General features: G+C 56.9%; 1 protein-coding gene across 4 annotated transcripts; it reads right to left on the reverse strand.

Annotated features, from left to right (window-relative positions):
* On the reverse strand, positions 1–14,553 carry CB3H15orf39 (chromosome B3 C15orf39 homolog). Of its 4 annotated transcripts, none has more exons than XM_019832033.3 (3): positions 14,442–14,553; positions 3,285–6,008; positions 1–1,343 (listed from the first exon to the last, which is right to left on the reverse strand). In XM_019832033.3, the coding sequence occupies exons 2-3, from the start codon at positions 5,956–5,958 to the stop codon at positions 976–978; spliced, it is 3,042 nt and encodes a 1,013-aa protein (XP_019687592.1). In that variant the 5' UTR covers positions 5,959–6,008; positions 14,442–14,553; the 3' UTR covers positions 1–975. The 4 variants fall into 4 exon arrangements, with proteins under 4 accessions (XP_019687592.1, XP_011281279.1, XP_023110819.1 ...); XM_011282977.4 differs by lacking the exon at positions 14,442–14,553 and adding an exon at positions 9,118–9,290; XM_023255051.2 differs by lacking the exon at positions 14,442–14,553 and adding an exon at positions 8,273–8,581.
* Between the last annotated feature and the right edge of the window lie 12,684 nt (positions 14,554–27,237).

The following is a 27,237-nucleotide window of genomic DNA, read 5'->3' on the forward strand; positions in this document are numbered from 1 at the left end:
TCCAAAAACAACCCAATTGCTTTTAATGTTTAATGGCCTGCCTCCAGGGCCCACAGCCTTATGACAAACCTTAGCCAGGCCAAGGGCCCAGCCTGCCAGCCTCTGGCTCAGGTTAGCACTCTGCAAGGAGGTAACTCATAGCAGGCATGACGGATGGGGCTCTAGCTTGGGAGGGCCAGGGGCCCCAGTCCATATCTTCAGAGACCTCCCAGGACTGAGCTGTCATTCAGCCTGTCTCTTCTAGTCCCTGAGTCCCTGCAGCTGCATGACTTCTAGCAAACACAACTTCTTGGGGAAACACACAAGGATGTCAGCCCCAGGCTGTATCCCTGCACCCCCTGTAGTGCAGGAGGGAAGAAGCAGGCTTCCCCAGAGTGCTCCAGGCTGGGGGGTCAGGGCCCAACACCAAGTGAGGGGGTATAGCCCCAGGCTTTCCTGGGGATGACTCTAGAAAGTGTAAGTCATACACACTGTACAATAACCAAGTCTCATGACACACAAAGACTTTCTAGAAGAAGGTTCTGCTTGCCTTAGCCTCCTACTCCAGGCCCCGGCTGGGATTTAGGCCCCGGTCCTGGGGAGGGAGCAGAGAGCAAACCCTAATGGGTGTGTGTCAGGCATCACCCCACAACAACCCTGTGAGGTAGGCTGCGTTGTCCTATCTTACAAATGGAGAACTGGGAGCTCAAGGAAGGAAGTGACTTGCCTGGTTACACAGCAAGGAACACAGGAGCCAGGATTCAAGCCCAAGTCTGTTGAGCTCCAAAGCCCACACATTTTCTCTAAGGAAAAAAACAGGAAGTAGTTCTTTCTAACGAAGGCCCTCAAGTTACAAGCGGGGTCTCCAGCCCAGTGGGGGCAGCAAGAGCTGGAGAAGCTCCAAGGGTGTATCCACTGATGGCCCTGGGCCGCTGGCCTACAAGATAAGGGTACAGAGTGACCCCCACAGAGCAGCTGTCCAAACAGCAACCAGTGCTACAGGTGATGGCTCTGGCCACCCAACACCTGTGGGTGGGGCACGGGCCGATCCGGCCCTGAGGCCTTGTGGCCCCAAGTGGGCAGTGCTAGGCCATTGAGCCAGGCAGTTTCCAGCAGGTTGCGGAAGCGAGCCCTTAGTGTGGGGCCAGGTGGGCTGGCGCTGGTGGCAGGGGTAGGTGAGGCACCGTGGGACCCTTCCCCAGCATTTGCCTCTGCTTTCTCCAGGCCAGGGGTTGGTGGCTTCCTCCCCGGCTTCCTGGCCTTGGGGGCAGGTGACTTCCAGGCCAGGGTTGGGCTTTCTGGCTCATCTCTGGCCATGGTGGGTTCTGAGGAGGGCACAGATCCAGCCTCAGTGTCCAAGTCACCTGGAAAATGAACACACAGTCAGGCTGCAGACCTCAACACCCTTAGGTCCCATCTCCTGGCCTCCCAGCCACCTAAACCAGTGGTTCCGCTCTGCTCGGGCCTGGGTGGCCCCAGCAGGGTCACAGACATCATGACCCTTCCCCACACGTGCTGGAGGCCAGACCACCAAACCAAAGGGTGTGATTCTCCCCTGGTGATACCAGAGCTCTGTCTGATGAGGGTACTGCTCAGGAGAAGTGTCTGGTGCAAGAACAAAAGGAAAGGGGCCAACAGGCCAGGAACCACTGGCCTGTACAGGCAGGGAAACTGAGGTATGAGAGAGGGCCCTGCTATACATCAGCACCATCATCTTTCCATCATACCACCCCAGAGCTTGGAGTGGAGGAAGCAGCAGAGGGGACAGAAGTGGGGGGGGGGGGGTCTTCTGACCAAGAACACACCTACTAGTAAGGGAGGCTGTCAGGGTAACACTAAGGACACCCACAGAAGGGTGGACCCCCCCAAGGATCGGACTCCCCCAGGGAGGGAGTGGGGACTGGGATGCCAAATCCAGCCAGCGGCAGGAAGCTGGGTCCCAGTCAACTCTGCGCTATGCCCCAGATTCCAGCAGGCTCAGTCAGAGCAGGAGGGGACTATGAAGTGCCTGGGCCCCATTGCTCAGCAAGCTGTCCAGGAAATACGGCCCTGTCCTCTCTAGGCCTAACAGCCCAATTGTACAGAAACAAGACGGTCTTTGCACCCATTAGGGCAAATGTCCCAACTGTTTAAGTGCTCAGGGGACAGCAATGCTTGTCACCCAGACCCCAAGCTCCACATTTGTGCCTCATTGCCTCAGGGTCTTCTCCACCCTGACCTGAAACTTGGACAAGGTAAGAGCCCAGGCCAAGGTTGCCATCATGGCAAGGGGACAAGAAACAGTTCCTGTGGAGACACAGCCCAGACACAGGCTTGGTGGCAGGGATGGCGGAGCAGCAAGGGAAGAAAGACTACCGAGAGGGTCACAGGCCTCAGGCCTCAATATGCCACATGCAGGAGAGGCCACGATGTACACCGCCTGGCACCATCCCCAAAGTCCTGGCCGAAGAAGTGAGTGTACACACCATGAAACACCACAGCAGCTCCCGAGAGCGGGGCCAAGCTACCCACACCAACGCACATGATGCTCCAGGACACAAAAAGAGCGAGCTGAAGAACAATATGCACAAGGCATCATTTAGTAGGGGAAAAGCAAACCACAAAACACTGCTCCGACTTATGGGTGCACTACCCATAAATACACGGGAGGACTGAAACACTACACATTCAAAAGGCAACAGTGTTTTGGAGGGGATGGGGGATTCCTGCCCACTTTCGGGGATGAGGTGCCATTCACTGAGATGGAGAAGGCGGGGGGCAGAGGACTTAGGGGGAAGCTCAGGAGCGTGGGTCTGGGAGGAGTTAAGGGTCAGACAGACATCAGGTGCAACAGGCCAACATGCATTCAGTTCTTTGCGGCCCAAGCCCAGAAGGGAAGCCGGGCGCGACACAGACACAGTGGGGAAAGACGTGAGATAGAGAACACAGCCTGGTCAGAGCCCTAGAACCCAAAGGAGAAGCCTGCACCAAAGCCAGAGAAGGCACAGCAGAGGAGGAGGAGGAGGGAATCTGGGAAGGTGCTGTACCGGGGAAGGCTGAGAAAGTTTCCATAGGGACAGAGCGGTTGGCATGCTCAGAGGCTTACAGAGGAGGCTGTGAAGGCTCTCGGTGCTGGTGCGGGAGTGGGGGGTCCACAGAGCCTACCCTGGATGGCCAGCCCCCTCCCCAGCATGAGTTCTTGGGCCTCCCTGCCCTTTCCAAGGTCCAGGCATCCCTCAGCCCCTAGCCGTGACCATTCACACAGCCCACACACCTGTCACTCGCTCACACAGCTCCGGTGGCTACTGGGGCTGCCCCATGCTCACCCAGCTGGCGGCGCACACAGTCACGCCACTGCAGGCCCAGCAGGTCAGGGTAGATGTCGGGCAGCTGGCGCAGCGCCAGCAGCTTGAGCATGCGCGAGGTACAGCCATGCAGGGCCCGCTCGCGCAGCGCCCGCTCCTCTGACAGCGTGGTGGGCCGCAGCTCCACACGGTGCTCCTGCAACACATGGTCCACGGAAGCGGGGGGCAACCGTGGGAAGAGCCGCTCCTTCACCAGGTGGATGGGCACGAAGATGGCACCGGCCCGCACCACGTGGGGGAAGGGGCACTGCTGGGTGCACACGAAGCTCTGCAGCTGTGACAGCAGCTTGCCCAGCAGCCCCTGCACGCCCTGGCAGTCCTGCCATGCTGCCCGGCCCCACGGCCCGGCCATCTCGAGCCACTCGCGCAGCTTCTCGGGCGGGGAATGGGCCACCGAGCCCGAGATGGCATCGCACAGGGACGCATGCAGTCCTGTAAAGTGTTGCTCTGGGGAGTCCGCCGTGGCAGGGGTAGAAGCCGGAGTCGGGGCCTGGGCCGGCGATGGAGCCGGAGCAGGGGCTGGGGTCGGGGACGTCATGGCTACAGCTGGAGGACTGGGCAGCGCCAGGTTGAAGCAGGCCACGGGCAAGGGCTGGCTGAGAATCTGTAGACCAAGGGGCACAGATGTGGGCGTGGGTACAGGCTGGGCAGACGCAGGGGCCGGGGTAGGCGCAGATGGGACCACGGCTGCAGGCAAGGGTGCCGGCCGGAGGATCTTGAACTTTCGGAACATGAAGGCCACGGAGCTATGGAAGTTGGTCCTAGGGGTGGCCTCTGTAGTCGCTGGCACCCCGGGTGCCTCTGGGACTACCTTTTCCAGGTCAGGCAGATCCGAGACCGTGTTTCCCACACCGGGGGCATCCAGGGCCGGGGGCTTGGCATGCGCTGCAGGACTAGGAACCCTGACTGGAGCCTCTGCCATGGGCTTCTTCACACTTAAGTCCAGTGCCACCTCCTCTCGAAGCGAGCATCGTGCCTTCGAAAGGGTCTCCCGGGCAGGCAGGGGCTCCCCACAGCCTTTGGCAGGGCTCTCCCTGGGGGCAGGGGCTGAGTCAGGCTCGGCCGCGTCCTCAGGTGCCTGCACATCCAGATAGTCACGGTAGGGGGCCAGGCTGAAGACATTGTCAATAACAGGCATGGGTGGAGAGCTGGGTGGCAGCGTACCCTGATTCTGTGGAAGAGACTGGCGCTCCCGGGCACAGGCTGGGAGTGCCGGCGGGGTGCGAGGGTCCGGACTATCTTCGATGACAATAGGCGCTCCAGGGTGTTCATCAAGCTGGGGCTGGAGCTGCTCTTTCCTGCAGCTGGGCAGCCACATCTTCTCCTCTGCTTCCCGCACCGGCTTCTCTGCAGGCCTTCCGGGCTCTGGGCATGGCTGGCTGGCAGGGAGAGGCTGGCATCCTCGCTGGAAGGCACCGGGCTGTGGCACAGCCTGCACACTGTTTTGGGAAGGTGGCGTCCCTCCGAGCCCTGGGGATGCCCCATAGAGAGAGAGGTCATCCCGGGCATAAGGAAAGCCCAGTGTCTGGGGAGCAAAGTCCAGCGGGCACCGGGGAGCAAGAGGCGGCTCCAGCTTGAGGCCTGGTGAAGGTGCTGGGAGCGGGGCAGAGGGGTAGGAAAAAGTGTCCAGGCCCACTGGGGGCATATAGGGTGTCTGGGCTGCCTGCTGCCTCAGGTAGGGGCTGCTCAGCCCACCAGCTGGGTACCCAGTCCCTTTGTGGGCTCCCAGAGGCTGCAGTGGGAGCACTGAGCTGTAGCTGCCCTGCTTGTCTGGGTGGCGACAGGCTGGTGGGCAAGGCAGGGCCTGTGGAGGGTGAGGGTGAGGGAGCGGGTAGTGGGTGGGCACCGTATCCTGGCAGGCTGGCCCCAAGGGTTGGGCCAGCTGGGTCCAAGGACTTGGGGGTCCCTCAGACAATGCCTGCTTGGGGTCCCCAGAGTAAGGACCCGCATACTTGGAGGCTAGGAAGCCTGTGCTGTGGATGGTCCGATACTTCTCCAGGAATGCCTGACACGGGGAGAAGCCCACGGAGTTTTTGCCGGATCCCCCAGCCGGCACCCCACGCAAGAAGGTGCCATCCAGAGACTGGCTCTTGCCAGGAGTTGGGGTCAGTGAACAAGGCGGGTCAGCCGGGGGTAACAGGGGTCCAGTCACCATTGTCCAATCAACATCCAGTGGCCTCTTCACCGCCCCTTCACCCAGGCAAGTCGAGAGCCCGTAACACAGAGGGCTGCGGTAGACAGGTTTGGGGGCCGCCAACGGTGGGCCTGGGTAGGAATGAGACTGGGGACCGAAGGGCAGGAGCTCAACGGGGCCAGAATCCTGCACCTTCTCAGAGCTTTCTGCTGGCGGGCGGTAGAGTAGGCAGCTGGTCAATAGGTTGTCTGTCCGAAGAGGGGGTCCTGCCACGCTGGTAGGGTACAAGGGTGGGTATGGGGTCCAGGATGCCAACCGCTCAGACCCTGCCTTGGGAGCACCCCCCATAGGGCAGGAAAAGTAGGCACCCTTGTAGCTGCAGGGGTCCTGGTTACCAGCAGAGGGGGGCAGGCTGTGCCCGGGTCCGGAGTCTGCCTCTAGGCGAGGGAGCTTGCCATATACCACAGGCCCCAGGGTCCCCAGTGGCCGCTTCTCCGCCATCACTGTGAAGGCTTCAAGCCCTCAGAGGCCCCAGCTACTCAACTGCTGACCTGGGGGAGAGAAAGAGAAAGAGAGAAAGGGAGGGGCTGTCATAACGGGTTCCAAACAAGCAACGGAGGACTGCTGCTCTCACTGGCTTGTTGCCACACCTAAGAACTTGGCACTTAGTAGATGCTCGATAAAGACTATGAATGAATGAACGCATGAGTCATACAACACAGAGATTTCCAATGTATACTCCCCACCCCCATCCCAGGAGCCTCCTTCTGTTCAGCTTCTCTCCACATGACTCCCAAGACCCCTTTCTTGGGGTTTCAGACTTTACAGAGCACAGTCTGAGGATCAGCTCACTTGGCTACCCCCGTTCCCCATATTGGGATGAAACGCATTCATCCCAACGTCACTGATAAAGGAGTCCCTCAGCCCAGAGTGACACAGACACTGGGCCTGGTTTCACAGGGTAGGGCTATTCCCCCAGGAGAGGCAGTGGGGTGCACAGCTTTGTACAGGCCCTGCCCCCAGCTGGAGAGCCAAGGCTGTCCAGTAGATGGTGCTGTGACACCAGCAGGAAGGTCCCAAAAGTGTCCAGAAGGACAGCCTTGTGTGCATCCCAGCCCCTAAGCTGCAGTTGGGTATTCCAAGGCACATGAGGGCAGCACAGCACCAGGGACAAGCAGGTAGGGAGGTGGGAGGGTGTGACTGTCCAGGGAAGGAGTCCCCAGGGGCCACAGAGTGCTAGCTGGCAACTACCCCCACTGTACCGATAGAAAAACTGAATGCCAGAACAAGACTAAAGTCCTGAAGCAAGGCCAAGCAAGGATTGGGAGCCGGGCCCAGAGAGGTCAAGCATCAAGGCAGCAGGTACGCAGTGATCCGTGAAGGGTCATCTAAGGTCAGTCTTCTGAGGCCACATTGTCCTGCCTCTACCTCTCCTAGTACCCTGGTCTCCGAAACACTCAGGTGGCTTAGAAAGGATGAATCAGCTCACTCTTGTTATGATTAGGCCATGGTTCAGGTGCCACAGGTTTCTATCACTAACAAGCCAAGCCAGCCCTCTCTCCCAGCCCTCTCCTCCCTTCTGGCTAGTGGCCAATGACAGCCACAGGCCCAGAGTGAGACCAGCACATTTTGGGGGCAAGAAAAGCCAAGGGTAGTGTGAGGGCCAATGCTCACTCCTATCCTAGCTTAATTGCACCAAGGAAGCCGGGCAGGACTCTCACAAAGTTGGCTCATCTCCTGGCCAGAATCCCAACACCTCAGGCCAGCCTAGGAGACAGGAAGGGGCGTCAGGGCAACGGTACTGAGAGCAACGCCCTATAACAGAGATCTGCATCCCAGAGAGAAAACCCCAACCAGCTGCACGGCAGCCTTACAAGGAGTTGTACCGTGTTGGGGGTGTTAAGGCTCCGTTCCCCGCCCAAGGATAGCTCTGGATTAATTAAGTGCTGGCTCTGGTCTCACCACCCCCACATGCCCCTTGGGGCCTGCTGCACACCCACCCCAATCCCAGGAGTCCTTCTCTCCTGGGCTCTGCCCATTGCGTGCCCTTTGCCCTGGAGATTTCCTGAGACAGCCTCCCCTCTACCCTGGGACTCAGCCAATAGAGGCAAAGCCCCCCGGGGACCCTCGGGAGTCTTTAGGGGAGAGATGAGGGTTCTGGGGAGTCAGTGGAGGACTATGAAGGGTATGGGGCTGACCTGACCTCCTGCCAGTAGAAGGCCCCTCCCCACTCAAGACAGTAGCCAAAATGTAGGTGCCTTCTTCCCTGACACACACACACACACACACACACATACTGAGGAGGCAAGCGATTGTTTAGAGAAGGGCAGGACCACAAGGAGCAGGGTCACATCATCTTTTGGGCCACCAAGCTGTCTGCTGACTGAGGTTAGAGTTGGGCTGGGAGGATCAACCTCGGCCAGGGCCTAGGGCAGGGACAAGGAAAAGGACTCCCCCCCCCCCCCCCCCCCCCCGACCAAGCATCAGGGGAAGCAAACAGAATCTGGAGCGCAATTCCCTCTTCCATCTCCTAGCTGCTCTCCGGAAGGCCCGTGGACGGTGGGAAAGACCAGGAATAAGACAGCGATCCTGCCTGGCTATGACCAGCGTCTGGCCTCCCCTAGAGGGCTGAACCAGGCCCTTCCCGGGGTTCTCACACCTCCCCCAGCTGAGACTCTGGGCCCTGCTGACGTGAACAAATGAACCTGGGGCGGCCCAGGCTCCAGGGGAGGGGGAAGGGTCGCAGGATCAGCCTCCACCACCTTTCTTCTACCTGCCCCGCCCATAACCGTGGTGCCAGGGGCCCTCGGCCAACCTGGCTTTGGGGCTGCCGCCGCGCCTGACCCCGCGGCTTCCGCGTGTCCCCATGCTCTGCCCGTTGGCGCTGGGGCGCACGTGCACCCCAGCAGGCTGTTCCACAGGCCGCAGCCACGCATGCAAACCCGTGCTTGTAAGTACGTGCACGGCCCACATCTGCACACACGCCCCTTCAGAACTGCGTTCTCCCCTCGCTGGGGCCCGGCACACGTGTGCACCCCAAGAAGGCCCGTGCACCCATGCCCAGGGACCTACACCCAAAGACTGGCGGGAGGTCAGGCGCAGGGGGCGGCCTGGCCGCGGAGTTCGGGCAGCCACCGCCTCGGGGCGATCCCGCCAGCCTGGGCTGCGGCCAGAGGGTGAGTCAAGCCGTAGCGAGGAAACCGCAGGGCCGTCCCGTCCCAGCAGGGCGCGTCCAGGGCCCTGCGGCGCCTCCGCGCCCGCCGCCCCCCAGGCCCAGCCCCCCGCCGCCCCCTCATCTCCGCCCCGGCAGTCCACGTGAGCGGGGCCCCGAGGGAGGCCCGAGGGCTCCTGCCGGAGCTGCTCCTCACCGGCCCCTTGCCGGATCTGGCGCCAGAGCCCTGCCAGAGCTGCGGGGCGCTCCCGGGCCCCGGGAGCCTCGAAGTTCGGGGAAAGTCGGAGCAGCCGCCCGCCCCCTGCCCTTCAGCCCGCCAGCCCCGGGCCCGCCGCAGCCCGGAGCCGCCGCACCTCTGCCCAGGCCTGGGGCGCTCCATGCGCCGGCCGGCCGGTAGGGGCGCCCTAGGGCAGCGCCACCCGCCCCTTCCCCACGCGCCGCCCGCAAACTCGGCCCAACTTTCCGCGCCGGAGCGGGCGAGCTCGTACCTGCAGGGCGCCAGGCTTCCCGCCGCTGCTGCCCGGGGCCGCGACCGCATCGTCCAGCGCCGCGGAGGCCGCGGGTCCTTGTCGGGCCAGGCCCTGAGCGGGAAGTCGCGGTGAGCACCGAGCTCGGAGCCACCCTCCTCGCGGCCGTTCGCGCCGCCGCTGGGCGCCGTCTGCGGTCCCGGGCGGGGCGGGCTGGGGGCGGAGCGGGGGCGGGGCGGCCCGCGTGGTGGAGGCTGAGCCCGGCAGCGCCTCTGGGAGCCCACGTTCCCCTGGGCCCGGGTTGCGGAGGGCCTCCGGCGGCCAGCCGTACCCGGCCCCGGCCTCGCGTGCCGTGCACCGTCTGTATCCACCGCACTCCGCGAACCGCTGCCCAGCGCGCCCAGCACACACCTTCATGCAGTCACTCCGTGAGATCATTCATTCATTGCCACTTTCTAGCTACGTGGCCTCGTGCATGCCACTTGACCTCTTTGGGCGTCAGTTTCCTTATTTTAATAAAACCAATTATATCATAGTGGCGGTGCTGTAAAGGCTTAGAAGAGGTTGTATTAAGATATCTGGCACACAGTAGGTGCTCCGGTTCCCTTGGCCAGTACTAACTAGTTGCGTTAGAGAGCTGGAGAAGGGTTCCTTCGTCTGTCCCTCAATCTTAGTGCAGCCAGTGAGAGCAAATTCCAGACCAACATATGTCAGTCCCTGTTAGGGCACCACATGTATCTGAGGAAGAGGTGATTTCCCCATCACCGTAATGAGCCAGGAGTGAGGGTGCTGGGGGTTACGAAGTGGCCTCGGTGGGCACCTCTGAACCTTTTTGGCAAACCTCCCTCAGTAAGACAGGTCTGAGCACGTGAAGCCTGCGAGGTGGGATGGGGTGGAGCATTCCCAGACAGGAATGATATGTTGCTGAGAGAGGGGCTGGAGAGGCCCACCGGCTGTCTCCATTTGCCCTGACTCTCTGAACCATCTGATTTTGGATGTGAAGCCTCTCAGTGCTGCTACCTTTTCGAAAGAAACCTGGTCCCTCACAGTTCCTGGGCTGTCCAAGGACTGGGGACAGGTGTGTGCAGTGGAGGAGTGGGGAGGCAGGTGGACATGCCAAAGGTCAGAGCAAGTTCATGGGGCAAAACCACCCAGGCCACCTGCTTGGATCCCAAAGGTCAGGGCTGCCTGAGTCAGAGGGCAAAGCAGGCCTGAGGCCATAGGTTCCAAGAGTCAGGAAGCAGCTGGAGCTGAGGAGGAGGGGCTGGACACTAGAGGTAGAAAGGGAAGAGGAAGTGGAGGTCACCTGGGTGGCAGGGAGGGGGAGAGAGTATCACTTCGTTGAGAGCTGGAGGGTCCTTAGAAATAGAGTTTGGAGAGAACTGGGGAGCAGACACTCAGAGAGGTTTGGGGCTCTCCTGAGGGTCCACAGCAGGTTGGGATAAAAACTCAGATCTCCTGGCTCCTGCACCTTGGCATCAGGAAGGTGCACCTGTGTGTGACAACTGGGGGTATTGGCCAGGCCCCCGTTAACAGGCTGTTCGTCCCCACTCTTGCTCCTCACCACCTCTGCACTCCCCTCCCCGTCTTTAGCCTAACACCCGGTTCTCTCACCTCTGCCCTGCGGCTAAGGGGTGGGAGGAGGTTCAGTTCTTAGGAGCTAGGACTCTCAGGTTGTGTGCTCAGTTCACCCGATGTTCTCTGCAATCTCTCTGAGCCCGAGTGGGACCCACCCAGGCCGGGATGAGCCTGGTGAGACCCTAGGGGCCAGTTAAGATTCTGCAGCCCCACTGAGTCTTGCCTTAATCCACAAAGACAGCAGCCCCCTTAATCAGTATCTCGCCCCTTCCTTTTCAGCATCACTTAAATACCTTGTACTACAAAAGCAAGGACACGGTAGAGAACTTGGGAGCCACTTTGTTGTTACTTTCTGAGCCTCAATTTCCTCATCAGCAAAATGGGAACCTTGAGATCTGCCTCACAGACTGAGGTGAGTGTTGCACAAAATCAGTGTGGGAAATTGCCTATAAATGGTAAAAAGCTCTATAGGGTATCAGCTGTGAACTCCTGAAGGCCCCAACCTTGTCCTTTTCTTCTCTACCCCAGGGGTCATGTATGTGCAGACTGTGAAGAAAAGCCGCTATCAGGTGTCTCATGGATGAAGGAAGGTAATCAACACAAGGTGACTGCCTTGGGAGCCTCCACGTGTTTATTAGGCTGTGGTCGTGGAGAGGAGAAATGGTGTTGTGGCTGGAAGCGACAGTGTTAACAAAAGCAGAGAAGGGAGCAGCCTGTCTTTCTGTGGGCTTCTCGGGTGGGGTAAACAAAGAAAAGTAGCATAGAAAAGTCTGGAAGGGAGGTTTCACACTCCCCCAGCTTCCCCCCCTCCCCCCACCAGGTCTGCACAGGCTCTACAGGCACACACTCCTCCTGTACCCCACCCCTGATTACTCCCCCTTGGCTCTCTGGGAAGGTGAGGTAAAAGGTCACCTCCCCGAACCTCAGCTGTACCTACAGTTATTAATAATGTTGTTCCCTCTAATGAGGCCACATTTGCTATTTACAAATCTCTTTCCTTCCTCCGAGGAGCTTCTTCTCACCCCAGAGGAGGGAGATGTGGCGCCCGCAGCCACTCTACAGGCAGAGAAACAGAGAAGTATGGCATCTTTCCCTGAGACACACAGCAGTGCTCTCTCCAATCCTTTCAGACCCAACTATACACATTGCCTCCTCCAGGAAGGCCCTTGGACTGCTGCTGCAGCACTGTCTGCCCTTTCTGCTTCCTCATCCCTTTCCTACTCCCACTTAGCAGAGGAATATTTCAGTGTTGGTGGGTGGGCTAGACAAGGCGCTCCTACTTGACACATGGCCCTGTGCTGGTCACTTAATACGCATCTCATTTAATTCTTACAACAACCATATGAAGCCGGGGTCTGAAAAACAGGCAAACGGGTTTGACTTACCGAGCTGTGTGACCTTAAGGCAGCCCCTTAACCTCTCAGTTTGCTCATCAAATGGGTATAATGAGAACATGTCACAGGGCTCATGCAAATCCAATGAGTTCACAGCTTGCTTTATGGTAAGACCTTAACCAGTGGTAGCTCTAGAGGAGGAGGGGGAAGTGGCTTGCCCACAGAGCCAAGAAATGGAGGAGCTGGGACTCCCCACGAAGAACTGTGACCCCAAACCATTCTGAGCAAAGGCTCAGGTACAGTTGGTGGTCAGGAACTCTCTGCCACCCACCCACACAAAGCCTGAGGGCTGCGCTGACCCAGCAGCCATCAGTGTGGACTCACACCATCTTAGGGAGTCTGGGTTGGATAGGACCTGGCGTGAGGGGCAGGGTCAACGCATCTCATCAGAGTGAGCTCAGCGCCTCCCATGGGTATGCTGGCAAGCCAGAGCTTCCTTCCGCTGGGGAGGCAGTAACCTGCTGTCCTACCAGGTGAGCAGGGAGTGGGAAGCCCCCAAATTCCAGAGGAGCCCCACTCCACCTCCCGAGGAAATCAGAGTCTCTCAGAGGGGAATCCCAAAGACCAGGAAAGGGAGATGGGCTTTCACTGGGCCCCTCTGGAGGACTGTGCCTGCCAGCCTACTGGCTACACAGAAAAAGCCCCCGCACAGTAATTTTGGGACCTTACTGCAGGGGAGGGGGGAGCACTTTGATTAATTAACAGCCAGGGTGGATTAACCATCCTTCCCATCCTTCCTTCCAGTGCTGTTTCCCAGTGCACTGAGAGAGACAGATGTGAAACAGACTGTGGCATTTCAGTGTGACGTGTGTTTGTGTAGGGATGGGCTGCCCAAGAGAGGCCTGAAGAATAGGGTACTGTGTAGGGTCCCCCATTCTGGTTGTGCCAGAGCCCAGCCACGGGGGCGGGGCGGGGGGGGCGGGGGGACGAGGGGGTCTGGCTTGGTTTTGTAAGCAGTGGGAAACATTACCTTCCTACCTCTAGAGAGGTCTTTCTAATGCCCACATCTGACCCCGTCACCCCCAGCTTGGAGCTTCCCATGGCTCCCCAGTACCCTCAGGATCCAGTTTCTCACTCTGGCTTCTGCCTGCCTCCTAACTGGCCCCCTCCAACCAGCCTACCACTAGAGCCCCCAGAGCCAGCCTCAGGGCCTCGCTGGGGCATACCTCTATGCTTTAGAATATGCTCTCCTGGGCTGAGAGCACTGGCCTCTGCTGCTTGTCCAGCTCTTTCTTTGCTAATTCCCGCTGGTCTTCAGGACAGCTCAGGCCCTCTCCTATGGGAAGCCTTCCAGAACTCTAGGCTGGGCTTCTTCTGAAGCCTCACAGCATTGCAAACTCCACTCCGCCCTAGCCTAGCCTCAGTTCCCTATGCTACCACGGCCTGGTTATTAGCCTGGCTTCCCTGCTAGACTGGGCAGGGATCTCTTCCAGGGCAGGGCCTGGGTCTGCCTGAATGCTGATACTCTAGTGCCCAGCAGCGGGTGGAGTCTGGCCATGGTTAGGGAGTGGAGGTCTAATGGTAAAGCAGGGCTCTGCTCATCTGAAAGGGAAGAAAAGCAGAAAAACTTCCTTGGGCCCAGAGGTGAGGGCCTGAAGGGAGCCCCTACAGCCGAAAGCTCCCCTAAAGCCCCTGTACTTCCCCTCTCAGCCTCCCGGGACCCATGACACCAAACCTCAGACCAGCAACAGCCTGCTGCCAAGCCCACTTCAACAAGGAAACACTGAGGCCCAGAGAGGGGCAGCCACATGCCCAGGGTCTGGGGTGGGCGGGCCTTGAACCTAGGTCTCCTGAAAGCCTGTCCAGTCTGTACACCAGCTTCCTTCTTGTTTTGACGCGGCCTCCCCCCCCCCCCCCCCCCCGCCTCCCTCTCCATCCCCAGACCCAGGATGGAAAAACACCTGGCTGAGCTCCACCTGAGCTTTGGGCTGCCTGCAGCCCCCTCCTTGGAGGCCCCTAGCCTGGAGCTGGGGGTGTGAGAAGAGGAGGGGGAGGACCAGTGAAAAGGAGAGAGGCTGATGCATTTCCCCCTCAGTGTTGCAGGAGGCTGCAACCTACCCGGAGCCTGGACTTCTGCCAGCCTCCCTAATCACCTCCTTTCCTTTCCCCATCCAGGGCCTCTCTCTGGGGATCCCCTCCCCCACCTCTGTGCCCTGGGCAGAGCAGCACAGCTGTTTCCAGGATGGTGGTTTGGGCCTGGGCGGGCTGTACCCACAGCCCTGACTCCTGCCCAGTGTCTGTCTCGCTTCGGCCTCCGTAGGGAATTACCTTCCCGCAGCTCCCCAGTTCAAAGGTCTTGGGGGGCTGCCAACACAGCTCCTCCTGGCCCTGCCCAGGCCCCCTCCCCCAGTGCTAGAGCACATCCCCTCCTACCGTGGGCAGGCCGGGCCGGGGGACTGTCCATCGAAACCTTCCCTTAGCTTTAGCCGCTGGGGCAGTGGGGTCTGGGCCAGGTGGTTGGTGCTGCCCCCTCGTTAGTGGCCTGCTGGGGTTTCCGTCACTTAGGGCTGGTTACCAGGCAACCGCGTCGGGAGGGCTGGCTCTGGCTGAGGCTGGCACAGCCGCTGCTGCTGAGGGGGAGGCGTGCAGCCAGGCCAGGGTCACGGTCAGGAGGCCTCTTGCTCCTGGGAGGGGTGGGGGTGGGGCCTCAGCTCTGCAGCCTCAGAACTCCTGTCATTGTCTCAGCCTAGACTCACAGCCCAGCCCCAGGAAAGGTCTCTCCGAGGCCCTCCATGGTCCTCCACACAAACACTCATACTCAGAGTTTCTGGGAGCTTGAGGGGAGGCTGAGTGGGAGCAGAGAGGGACTGGCTGTATAGCCGTGTTGGGCCTATTGACCACCACCCTGTGGCCTGAGGTGGGGGACAAGAGGAGTCAGATTTCCCAGTGTACAGGGCTTAGACCTGAGTTTAAATCCTGCCCTGCCTTTTTTTTTATTAAAATTTTTTTTTTAATGTTCACTTATATTTGAGAGCCCGACATGGGGCTCAACCCCACCAACCGCGAGATCATGACCCGAGCCGAAGTTGGATGCTTAATCGACAGAGCCACCCAGGTTCCTCATAAACCCTGCCCTGCCTCTTAATGGTTGTGTGGCCCTGGGCATGTTAATTCCTTGTCTGAGCCTAGGTTGCCTCGTCTGTAGAACGGGATGCTAACCCCTGTCTTATAAGGCAGCGTGCAGTATGTAAAATGCTCAAAGCAGCGCCTGTCACGTAGCCTCCTCTCCATACCTGTTCATTCCCTTCCTCTGAACCCCAAGCCTCCCATGTTACGGGGGACAAGCATTACAGATGCTGACAGCCCACACACCGGCCACCCAGCATTGCCAGGTGACCCAGGGACGTGCCATCCTCAAGTCCAAGAATAGCCTTGTGCCCTCACCCTGCCCCTTGCTCCCCCTGTCCCTCCTGCCTCGTTTTTTCAATGTAATACTCATATAGCCCTTTACTATGTAGCAGGGCACTGGTTTAAGGGCTTTACAAATATTAATGCATTTAATTTATTTAATCCATTTAATGGATTAAGTCACTTAATCCGTTTATTTTATTAATCCATTTAATGGATTAAATGAGGTAATGCTGAGGTAGACCTGGAGAGCTGTGTGGGACAGGGGCCCAGGCACACCTCCTTGCCATGCTGGCGTGGCTTCACCCGGCCGCTGGGTTAGATGCCAGTCCCGCCTCTTTCCACAACGCCAGGCTGGGCTGGTGTAGCCGTGGGCAGGTCAGAGTTTCAGGAAGAGCAGTGACGGCTAATTAAAACTTTGGCTCAGGGAGGCCCCCTCGGGGCAGGGATTGCCTCAGTCAGCTCCCTTGGGGAGGTCCCCTAATTGGACCCACAGGCTCTAGTAATGATGCAAACTCACCAGATAGAGGATAACAGGCAGGGAGGGAGGGGAAAGAGGGAAGGAAACAGGTTGGCAAAAATAATAATAATAACAACAACAACAACAACAACAAGCCCCCTCTCGTTGTGAGGGGAATGACGGGAGTTGCCAGACTATCACTAAGTTGCTGTATGACTTTGGGTAAGTTGCATGGCCTCTCTGAGCCTCCATTTCCTCACTGGAAAGTGGAGATAATAAGAGAGCTCCTAGGGGTTGCTGTGAGAAAGTATGTACAGAAAGTTCCAAGCACAATGCCTGGCCCAGAAGTAGGGACTCATAAAATCGGAGCAATTATTATCATGTTATTAAACCAATATTATACCAAAGGCCTTTCGTACCCATCTTCTTGTTTAGTTCTGGGGCATTGGCCTCCTAGCTGTCTCTCCTGATTACCTGAGTGTGGGTCCTGGGCCTGGGGAGGGATGTGGAGGAGCAGGGGCCGTGGGTGCGGGTCAAGCAGGAGGTCACACAGCAGTTGGGATGCAGAGGGAGCCAGAGCCTGCGGGGTGGGGAGGACCTCACTAGGCAGCGAGGAGAAGAGAGGGGGTGCTTGGTGGGGTGAACAGCCCCAATAAAGGCCTGGAGACCAGAGAGAATGCAGAATGTGGACAGGAGCCATGGGGAGCCAAGGCCAGAGCTGTGGTCTGCTGAGATACCTAGGCCAACGTGAGTCACAGCCACACACTGCCCTGCTGAGGCCAGAGTGCCCCCTAGCTCCAGGGTGCTGAGAACGCCTGCACTCTGCAGGTGGGCTGTGAAGCAGGGAATTTGAGATCTGGGCGAGGGAGGCGGGTGCTACTTGTTGCCTTTCTGGTTGCAGCCAAGTGGTCTTACTGACTCCCCTGCGCTCTGTCTGGGGCCAGTCTCATCCCCAATCTGGGAGGTCTCTGTGGTCACGGGGCACGAGTTCATCTCCTCCGGCTCTCCGGCCCCCTCAGGAAGCCACACAGGCCTGTTCTCGGGACAGGGCCCAGGCCAAGTTCCAGAAAGAGTCAGGGCCTGCCATGGGTGAGACCAGACCCCTCAAAGATGACCCAGTTCAATGATGTCACTTCTGTTTTCACAGGCAGCCTCCAACAGCACCCAGCCCGGTGTCTGCCTGGGCTGCAGCAAGCCTGGAGGCCCTAGGAGGGGTGGGGGGGCTCCTTTCTCCTTGAGGGGTCCTCAGAGCAGAGCAGTCTGCCCCTGCAAAGTGCTCAGTGGACCCTTCCAACAAATAGGGCCTCAGAAGACAAGTCCTTTCGTGGAGGGAAAGCCAGGGCCAAGGTATAGAGGCGACCGGGCTGCATTTCAAAGCAGCTGGTCAGCGCTAGTGAGTCAACAATTCTGAACAAACACGGCCCTCTGGACCTGGGCCTCTCTCCTCACCCTCTGCTGGCAGCCCCTTCCCCTCCTGCAGGCCTCAAGTCCTGTCAACTAGGCCATCTGTAGCTCACACAGGCTCCAATTAGCTCAGTAATTAGCACCTCATCAGGCCTGTCTACCTTTGAATAGCTCTCCTGGGAAGGGGTTTCAGGAGGTCTCCATGACCTCAGGGGCCCAGGGCTATGGCAAGTCCTAGCAGGCCTCCCTGCATTCACACATGCCCCCTAGCACTTGCTAGTATGGGTTTCCCAGCATAGGGCAGTGGACCCAACTGAAGAATCCCTCTGAGATTGGAGTAGGGCAGCTGAGAAGTAATGGAGCCTCAGGCAGGACACAGCTTCTCACAGCAATCCCCAGGGCCGTGCACTGCACCCACACAAACCTCCTCACCAGCTCTGCTTACTCAGGAACCCTTGGCTGGTTAGGATATCAGGATATGGGCAGGGCAGTGGGGAAGGGTAGGAGGATAGCCAAGTCCCCAAGGTCCCCTAGGGAAGAAGGCAAAACCAGTTGGGGTAATATCAGGGGGCTGAGGGTAGGATGGCCTGTAGCTGGTGGGGTCAGAGAAGGCCTCCTGCAAGAGACAAAAGTAGGTGGTAAGTCGTGAGGTGCTGTCAGCCTGTGTGGGGTCACAGCACAATGGAGTGGCTCCGGGGGCAGAGGCAGGCAGAGATGTCCCCTGACTAAGCTCAGTTCCTCCATCTCTAACATAGGGACAATGAGAGTAACAACCCCCAGGGTCTAGAGAGGATTCGAGAGGCAGGGTGTGGGATGGGCAATAGTGCTATGGGGGTAGGATGCAGGTGGCATTGGCACCCAGGCCACGGTGTAGGAGTGAGCGGCCAGGGAAACCACATCTCATCTCCCTCTCCCAGACTCAGAACAGCAGTGGCCCTAGGAGTGGGCGTCCCATCGCTCAGCCTTGGGGGAAGGAGTGCACACTGGGCCTGAGTAACGAGTGTGAAAGGCACAGGGGACCCAGACAGACAGGAAGTCAGCCCCACCACAAGAGGAGGCCTGCAGATCGAGGCAACCTGGGGCTGATGGCCCGCTGTGGTCAGTCATGAAACTCGCCTCCAGCAGCAGGAGAGGCACACACCCTGCAGAGGCTGATTGCCAGTAAAATCTCCTGCTTTTAAGATTCTGGCTCTCAGCCTAAGATTCTGCCCCCATCCCAGCCCATCTTCACCCCCATCTGGCTCCCAGTCCCAGCTCTGGCCTCATTCCTATCCCAATTCTGAGGCAACAGCCAGTAGTAAACACACCAGGAAAATCCTAATAGGGACAAAGGCCTGCAGTGGCCCTGTTCAGTTAAGGGGAAGCCTCCATGTTTCCTTGTGTCTGGTGGGCAGCTGGCCTGTTTGTACCCAGAAGTGGAAGCCTGAAACCCTTGAGGGCAAAGAGTTCCAGAAGGCATTTGGGGGAACTGGGGAGACTTTGTCCACTGGTCAGCCAGGCTGCGAGGGCTGTGGGAGATGAACCCAAGACATGGGGCTGGGCTTGGACACGAAAGGCCCACACGGCCCCCAGGGCCCACCCAACCACAGCTTTCTCCATGAACTGCTCTCAGCAGGGCCTGCCCAGAACCAAGCCACCTCCTTCAGCCCCTCAGGTAGCCAGCATCCCTTTGAACTTTGAGGGGCTCCCTGATTGGCTGACCCCATGCTCAGGTTCAGTGGGTTCAGTGGGTACAGCACTACCCCCCCCCCAGGAGCCAATCCCTGGGGGCCGGGACTGTCACTGTGACCTGATATGCTGCCACCAGGATGCCAGGCTCCCCACCCCGTGACAAGTCAAGACAGGCCTCACAGAGCAGAATGATCTCAGGAATGTGCTCCTGGGGCCAGGGGACTGGAGGGAAGGGGGCCCGCACTCTGTGCTCGTGCTGTGCTCGAGTGGCCAGGGAAGATTGGTGCCCGTCCTTAGCTCACATCCCGCCTCTGCTGCTCCTTAGCCGTGTTGCCTTAGGCAAGTCACTTCACCTTCCTGAAGCACAGTTTACACAGGCAGAAAATTGGGATAACTGTCACTGACCGACATGGGACAGCCAGGCAGACTAAGTGAGGCTGTGAACATGCTGCAGCCTGAGCTGGCACAGGGCAATACTCCTGGAGGAAGTCAACCTGAGGGGTCGGGGGGACCCAAGCCGGGCTGTGCAGCCAGCGGCGCACATGCACGTGGGGGGACTGTCTGGCCCGGGACAGGCAAGAGCACCCCTTCTTCTAGCACAGGCTTGCCCGGGGTGTGCACTGCTCCCCAGCCCTACTCAGCCTTCCCTCCTCTATCTTCCTCCCTTCCCCATTTCCTGTCCTCTCTCCTCCCCACCCCTCCGCCCGTGGACTCTGTCCAGGGCTGTTGACTCCTCTTGTAATGAAAATAATACCAATGCAGAGACTTACAGCTCATGAAGCTTAGTGGGCTGGCATGCACAACCATCTCCCGAGCTACGGGTTCATAGGCCTGTTGTGCAAAGGAGGAAGCCGAGGTGAAGTGACTTACTCAAAGTCTCACCACCAGGAAGCAGCAGATCCAGGAGTCAAGCAAGCCTAGGGTTCCTCACTCCCAACACTGTGCTCTGTCACCCAGAATGGAGGCCTTCTGGCAAGGCGGGACTCACAGGAGCTGCGACAGATGAGAAGGATGTCACGTCCACCCATGAGCACCCCTGGGCACAGACAGACCTCCAGACGTGGCTTTTCATGCATTCTTTCCCGCATTCATTCATTCATTCATCTGCTTTCTTTCTCAATGTGCTGCATCCTGCCAGGCCTGTTAGGTCAGGGTGTGTATGACCTCTGTGTGTGGTCGCAGGAACCACTAGTCACAGCTCTAAAGGGCCACTAACCTCTCCTTCCTGGCTCCGAATAAGGAGGGGCTGGGAAGGTGGGTTTTGGGGTGGGGGTATTCAATCACCCACTCCCCCCTCTCCAGCTTTGCTCCCAGCACCCCATTCCTGGCACCCACTGCTCTGGGGTTTGCACCAAGTTCCTCCACCAGACCAGCAAAGGCAAGTTTGCATCCTGGCTGCACCCCAGCCTAACTCTGTGACCTCAGGCACATCACTGGACATGGTTGGCCTGCTTTCGCATCTCTAAAACGGGGCTTATGCCTTTCTTATGTTTTTTTTTTTTTTAAGATTTTTCTTTAAGTTTATTTATTTATTTATTTTGAGATACAGGGAGAGAGAGCAGGGGAGGAGCAGAGAGAGAGGAAGAGAGAATCTCTCGCAGGCTCTGAGCTGTCAAGTGCAGAGCCCGACGTGGAGCTTGAACTCACGAATGTGAGATCATGACCGGAGATGAAACCAAGAGTTGGATGCTTAACTGACTGCACCACCCAGGCACCCCAACCTTTCTTATGTTCTTATTGTGGAGAGGAGGGAGGTAGGAAGTCTTGAATGAAAAGCACCATGCGCTGTGATCGGTAGCTCATCCTCTCCCACCTGCCAGGGATGGAGCTGGTTCCCCTCCAGACAGCTGCCCTAGACAGCACCTGGGGGTGGGTGAAGGCCCAGCTCACCCAGCTGGAATCCTCCCTCCTGCTCACCTCAGAGGAGCAGGCATGGGCAACCCACCCCACCCTCAAGGTAGTCCCCATCACTTTATGCCAGGAGACCTCTGCAGGGCGAGTTCCACTGGGCACCCACCAGCTTCCCATCCCTCTAGCCTCCACCTGCTTCCCCAAGGCCCTGGGAGCACCCTGTCCCCTCCCTCCCTATTTTCTATCTTTGTGCGGGTCCACCTGCATTCTCTTTCACAAACCCCTCTTTGCTCAGTGTGGCTCTTATGTGGGTCTGTGGCCTGCAGGCACACCCAGCTCCCCTCATCCCCTTCTTCAGTTCAAGGTCCAAGCCCAGGCTGCCCCAGGCCCACCCCTACTGAGCTGGAAGACTGGTACAATCCAGACAGGCGTTGACTACCAGCTCAGTTTCCTCATTGGTAATCTGGGAATAAAAATACCTAAAGATACGTTGTGACACTAAATTAGAAAAGCAATGTAGCTAGTATATAGGTGAATATAAACGATAGGAATAAATGGATAGATAAAGGAACATACTCGTGAGTCTGCTCTAACTTAAAAAAAATTTTTTTTAAATGTTTATTTATTTTCAGAGAGAGCCCGCACATGTGCTCGAGCAGGGGAGGGGCAGAGAGAGGGAGAGAGAGCATCCCAAGCAGACTCCTCCATGCTGTCAGCACAGAGCCCAACGCAGGGCACGAACCCATGAAACTGTGAGATCGTGACCTGAGCTGAGATCATGAATCAGATGCTTAACCAACCGAGCCACCCAGGCGCCCCTAACTTCTTAAAACAATGCCAAAACTCTAGTTAGCAAATTCTGATACTAGTATATTGCTAGGGATTCCCATCGTGGGCCCCATCTCTGTGTCTTTGAGGTGCCGCTGACAGGATACCCTTGTAGAGACAGACTGCCCAGGGGAGGCTGGCCTAGGGAGGCCTCAGAAAAAAGTGGGAGGCTGAGTCAGGAGTCAGGATAAGGAAGGCCTGGGAGGCCCAATGAGGCGTTCTCTTACTTTGGAGGGTCTAGAACAGCAGCCCAGGACCCACACTATGTGTGGGGCCCAAGAGGCTGCTACCTGAGGGGCCTCCTCCATTCCTCGGCCGTCAGCAGAGGCTCCCCACAGGGCAGCTGCCAAGCCCACATGGACCCGGAAAAGGAACCCCTCTGGGCAGACGGAGCCCTGTGCCAGGATACCTGACTGGGGGCGAGAGCATGGATTTCAGGGGCTAGACACCATTTCGGCTGGACGCCCTTGTGTACTGCCCAACCTGCAACTGGCAGGAACCCTGTGACCCCCCCCCCAGTAACTCTGAGGATGGCAGCAACTTAGATTTCTCCAGGCAGACTTCCCACCCAGCAGCTCCCCGTGTGCCCGTGGCCTCTAGGCCCACTGCTCCCCAAGCCGGACCCTCTCCCTCCAGCCCCTCAGCACACACTGGCACAAAGCAGCGTTGGTATTAGACTTTGACCAAAGGTCAGGAGGATGAGGAAGATGAACATCCCAACTCAGAACAAGCAAGGCAGACAAGCAGTGGCCATCTTGTTTTCAAACCCATCAGCTATTTCCTGTTCTGCCACACCCCACTCAGGTCACAGCTGGCATCTTCTTTTCAGGTCCCCCTTCCCCCTTTCCTCCCTTGTTCTCCTGTCCTCATTCAAAGCGATTTAGCCCTCCACCCCCCCCCCCCCATACGTGCAGACCAGATATGGCTCCACGTTTCTAAGCCCACCCAGGCTGTTTGCTAAGTTGGGGGTACCTATCAACCCCAGACCACAACAACCTTTGGCTGCGGGTCTGTCTTCTCACAAGCTGCACTCATTCTCAGTCGGGGTGCCCTTGCCCACTCATGTAGAGAAACAGACAAAGAAGGATAGAACGATCTTTTTCTTTCAGGAATTTCTTCTTCCCCACAAGTTTGGTCCCAGTCACATCTCATCATTTTTAATCTGTTAAAGCCGATCGCAGACAGTTTTTAGATTGTGAGCACATGCCACAGGTTTATCATAAACTGCTTAGCAAAGGAGCCAGTCAAGGAAAACAAAACACACTAGATTCCTCCAGCATCCTGGGAGAGGCTGTGTAATGCAGTGGTTTGGAGTACAAACACTAAAGCCAGACTGCCGGGTTTCAGTACCACTTTTGCACCTTTCTAGCTGTGTGACCTTGAGCAAGTTTATTTAACTTCTCTGTGCCTCAGGGTGCCTGGGCAGTTCAGTCAGGTAAGCGTCCGACTCTTGGTTTTAGCTCAGGTTATGACCTCACGGTTTCGTGGGTTCAAGCCCCACATCGGGCTCTGAACTGGCAGCGTGGAGCCTGCTTGGGATTCTGTCTCCCTCTCTCCCTGCCCCTCTCCCACTCGCACTGTCATTGTCCCTCTCAAACAGACAAAGAAACAAACAAACACAAAATCTTCTCTGTGCCTCAGTTTCTTCACCCATGGACAATGGATAATAATAGTACTTATCTCTGGGAATGCAAGCTGGTGCAGCCACTCTGGAAAACAGTATGGAGGTTCCTCAAAAAAGTAAAAATAGAACTACCCTACGACTCAGCAGTTGCACTACTAGGTATTTATCCAAGGGACATAGGTGTGCTCTTTCGAAGGGACACATGCACCCCCATGTTTATAGCAGCACTATTGACAATAGCCAACGTATGGAAAGAGCCCAAATGTCCCTCGATGGATGAATGGATAAAGAAGATGTGGTATGTATATATATACAATGGAGTATTACTCGGCAGTCAAAAAGAACGAAATCTTGCCATTTGCAACTACATGGATGGAACTGGAGGGTGTTTTGCTCAGTGAAATTAGTCAGAGAAAGACAAATATCATATGACTTCACTCATATGAGGACTTTAAGAGACAAAACAGATGAACGTAAGGGAAGGGGAACAAAAAGAATCTAAAAACAAGGAGGGGGACAAAGCACAAGAGACTCGTAAATATGGAGAACAAACAGAGGGTTGCTGGAGGGGTTGTGGGAGGGGGGATGGGCTAAATGGGTAGGGGGCACCAAGGAATCTACTCCTGAAATCACTGTTGTACTGTACGCTAACCAATTTGGATGTAAATCAAAAAAATAAAATAAAATAAAAATAAGTAAAAAATAAAAATAAATAATAGTGCTTATCTCATAGGGTTGCTGTTTGTGCCTAAAATCTAGTTGGATTCAAATTAAATGAATTCATCAATGTAAGCTACTAGCACAGTGCCTGGCACACAATAAGCACGATGAGAGCGTCGGCTATTATTATTATGAGCACGTTTATAGAGGAGAAGAAACAGGAATGTTAGATAAGGTTGTTTAACTATGTACAGGTCTGGTTAGCTTTACATGGCTGTAAAGCTGTCACATTTGTATCAGCTGCATGGGTTAAACCTGGGTCATACCAAGCAGGACCATCCCTCCAAATTGCTAGGTGTGGGCTGTTAATCAGAAACACCAGCTGTAGTTGTCTTTTTTGAGCCTGGGATATTTTTTCCCCCAAACTGCCACCTGTACCCCTGAATGACTATCAGAAATATCTTTTAATCAAGCAGAGCCTGGGGGCCGGGAGGTGGCAAAGAGAATGAGAGAGCAGAGAAGCCTGTTCCATCACAGCCAGGTGGTGCTGGCAAGGCTGGTGGAAGGCTCTGTTGCTGGGAGGCCAGGAGGTGCTGGGCAGTGAGGCCTGGGACTGGGGCAGCTGAAAGGCCTGTCTGTGGTCCTGGCCATGGGAACAGCTCTCAAGGGCCAACCATGGTTCCTGGCCACGGGCTACGCTGTCTTCTGAACCCTTGCCCTGCACGAAGCTCCTTCCCTAAGTTCCCAGAGCCTTGGCAGTCCTCAGAGCCCTCTGCCCAGCCTTCTGCTGGCCTGAGTGTCCTGTGGAGGCAGGACTGCAGGAGGACTCAGCCAGGCTGAGCTGAGAGCCAAGAGGGGCTTGGCAGCTTCCCCGAAGGCTGGCGCAGTATCTCCCCCGTCTCCACCCGCCCCCCGCCGAAGCTGTTCAGGACCTGATGCAGAGCATTCAGTTAATAAAGCCCGGTGATGTTGTCTGGTAAAAGCAAACCCAAAGATACAAGGTTACCTGACATTTAGTAGTTCTTTCCAATAGGGACATAACGCCAACCGCATATGTTTTTTTTAAAGTTTCTCTAGAAGACATGAAAAGAGTTAAAAAAAACCAGGTGAAATTAATTTTAATAATATATTTTATTTAACCCAACTTATCCAAAGTATGATTTCACATGTAATCAATACTTGGAGTTATTAATGATACATTTTACATTCTTTTTTTTAATGTTTATTTTTGAGACAGAGAGAGACAGCACGTGAGTGGGGGAAGGGCAGAGAGAGAGGGAGACACAGAATCTAAAGCAGGCTCCAGGCTCAGAGCTGTCAGCACAGAATCCAACGTGGGGCTCGTACCCACGAACCGCGAGATCATGACCTGAGCTGAAGTCGGAAGCTCAAACGACTGAGCCAACCCGGCGCCCCTATTTTGCATTCTTTTATCTCATGCTATCTTTGAAATCCTGTGTGTATTTTACACTTCTTGCACTTATCAATGTGGACTAGTGACTGTAGGGGAGGGAAACAAAGTTTCCCCTACCCTCCTAGGTGCAGTTGCTGGGACTCCACTGACAAAAGGCAAATTAACAGGAGAAAAGGGGTATTGGTATGCATACAGGAGCCAACAAAGGAACAAAGGAAGTAGGAGTCTCCTTAAACTATTACAGGTAAAGGTTTACAGACCTTAGTAGGGAAAAGTGAGTGGAGGGAAGTGGTTCAATGGGAAAAACAAATAGATTTCTTCAGCAAAGACAAATGGACTTTTAGGAGAACATAAGATAAGAGAGTTTGTGATAATATTTATCTATACGGGTATGGATGGTCTCTCATCTTCTTCTGGGCCATAAAGCTCTTTTGAAGACAGGATTTATGGTAGCCTCACTTCCCAGAAGTTGATGCTCTTAGTCAGATAAGGGAAGCTCTGAGGAAGCCTTTTTCCTGCATTGGTTGAATCTCAAATGTCTTAAGATAATCTTCATGCCAGCTCTGGGGTTCTGAGTGGGTCCCCACACCATATTTCAAGTGCTCAACAGCTACATGTGGCTAGTGCTTTTCTTTTTGGACAGCGTAGGTGCAGAATCACCAAATAGTCAAGTCCCAGGACTGGGCAGCCCCGGAGATCTCAGCAAGCATCCTTTCTACTGCCTCCCTCACCAGCTCTGGCCCACATTTGCTTGGGTGTCTCCCAAGCGCAAGGTGCCCCCTGCCTCCTCAGGCAGCCTCTTTCTCTCAGGCCCCAAGGGGGAAGCTGTTGTTGCGCAGAAATCTCCCTCCAGGTTGTGCAACCGAGTATCTTTTCCAAAGCTCTGGGAGAGTGGTAGCCCGAGACCAAGTTTTTCATTTTACCCAGAGGGTCTGTGTCCGCAACAAGTGGGGAGAGGGGTAGGCTAGGATACTACAAAGTCATCCTTCTTCTAAGAGGCTGAGTGGTCCCTAAGGCCCTCGGGGGCCGCGACTGCCTTCTGAGTCAGGTGGCTTTGTGAGCAGCCACCACTTGGCTAAAGTCGAAAGCCAAGTCAGAGTCACTGCCCCTCCTAGGGCCGCCCTTCGCCCGAGGCTCAAGGAGCATCTCCTCGTCCCCCAACTGGGAGACACCCACTCCTAACGCAGCCCCTGGTTTCAGAGATGGGGAAACTGAGACGCAGATTCTGCGCGGCTGAGGCAGAGGCCCCACCCTCCAGCCGAGCCAGGTCTCCACGAAGCCCCACGGGCCTGCGGGGAGAGCGCAGGCCAGCAGGCCAGGGCAGGCGGGCGCCTCGCCACCCTCTGCTCCTCGGACACCGGCGTCAGGCGGGCAGGCGAGGGCCACGGGGACCTGGCCGTCGGGGCAGGAAGCTCCCGGGAACCGTGATGTAACTCGGCGCCCGGCTTGCAGCAGAAGCCCCCAGGCGCCGCGGCCGCCTGTTTACGGAGTGGGTTCAGGCCGGGGGGCGGGGTCATAGTCACTGGCCCCGCCCCCGGAGCTCCGCCCCCAGAGCCCGCCCCGCTCCCTCAGGGAGCCCAGCAGAGTCCTGGGACATCCGAAAGTCCCGGACCTCGGAACCCGCTCCAGGAGGTCGCTCGGCGCCCGTGGGAATTGGTCTCGTTTCCAAAAACCTCAGACGTCCAAGACCGGGAGCAGTGGCGGCGCCAATGGGTGACTCCGAAAGGGCCTAATCCCCCAAAGCAACTCAAAATAACATTACAACTAAATAAAAAGCTGGCGCTTGGAAGGCCCACGAAGCCTCAAGACAAGGGCCCTCCCTTTGAACACACTAGCGTCTCCACGCGGTGGTGGCGAGTCCCCGTCTCTCTTTAAGTCTTAGTTTTCTCATCTGTACAATTACGGTGCA

Source organism: Felis catus, chromosome B3, assembly GCF_018350175.1.
Source record: "Felis catus isolate Fca126 chromosome B3, F.catus_Fca126_mat1.0, whole genome shotgun sequence".
NCBI lineage: Eukaryota > Metazoa > Chordata > Mammalia > Carnivora > Felidae > Felis > Felis catus.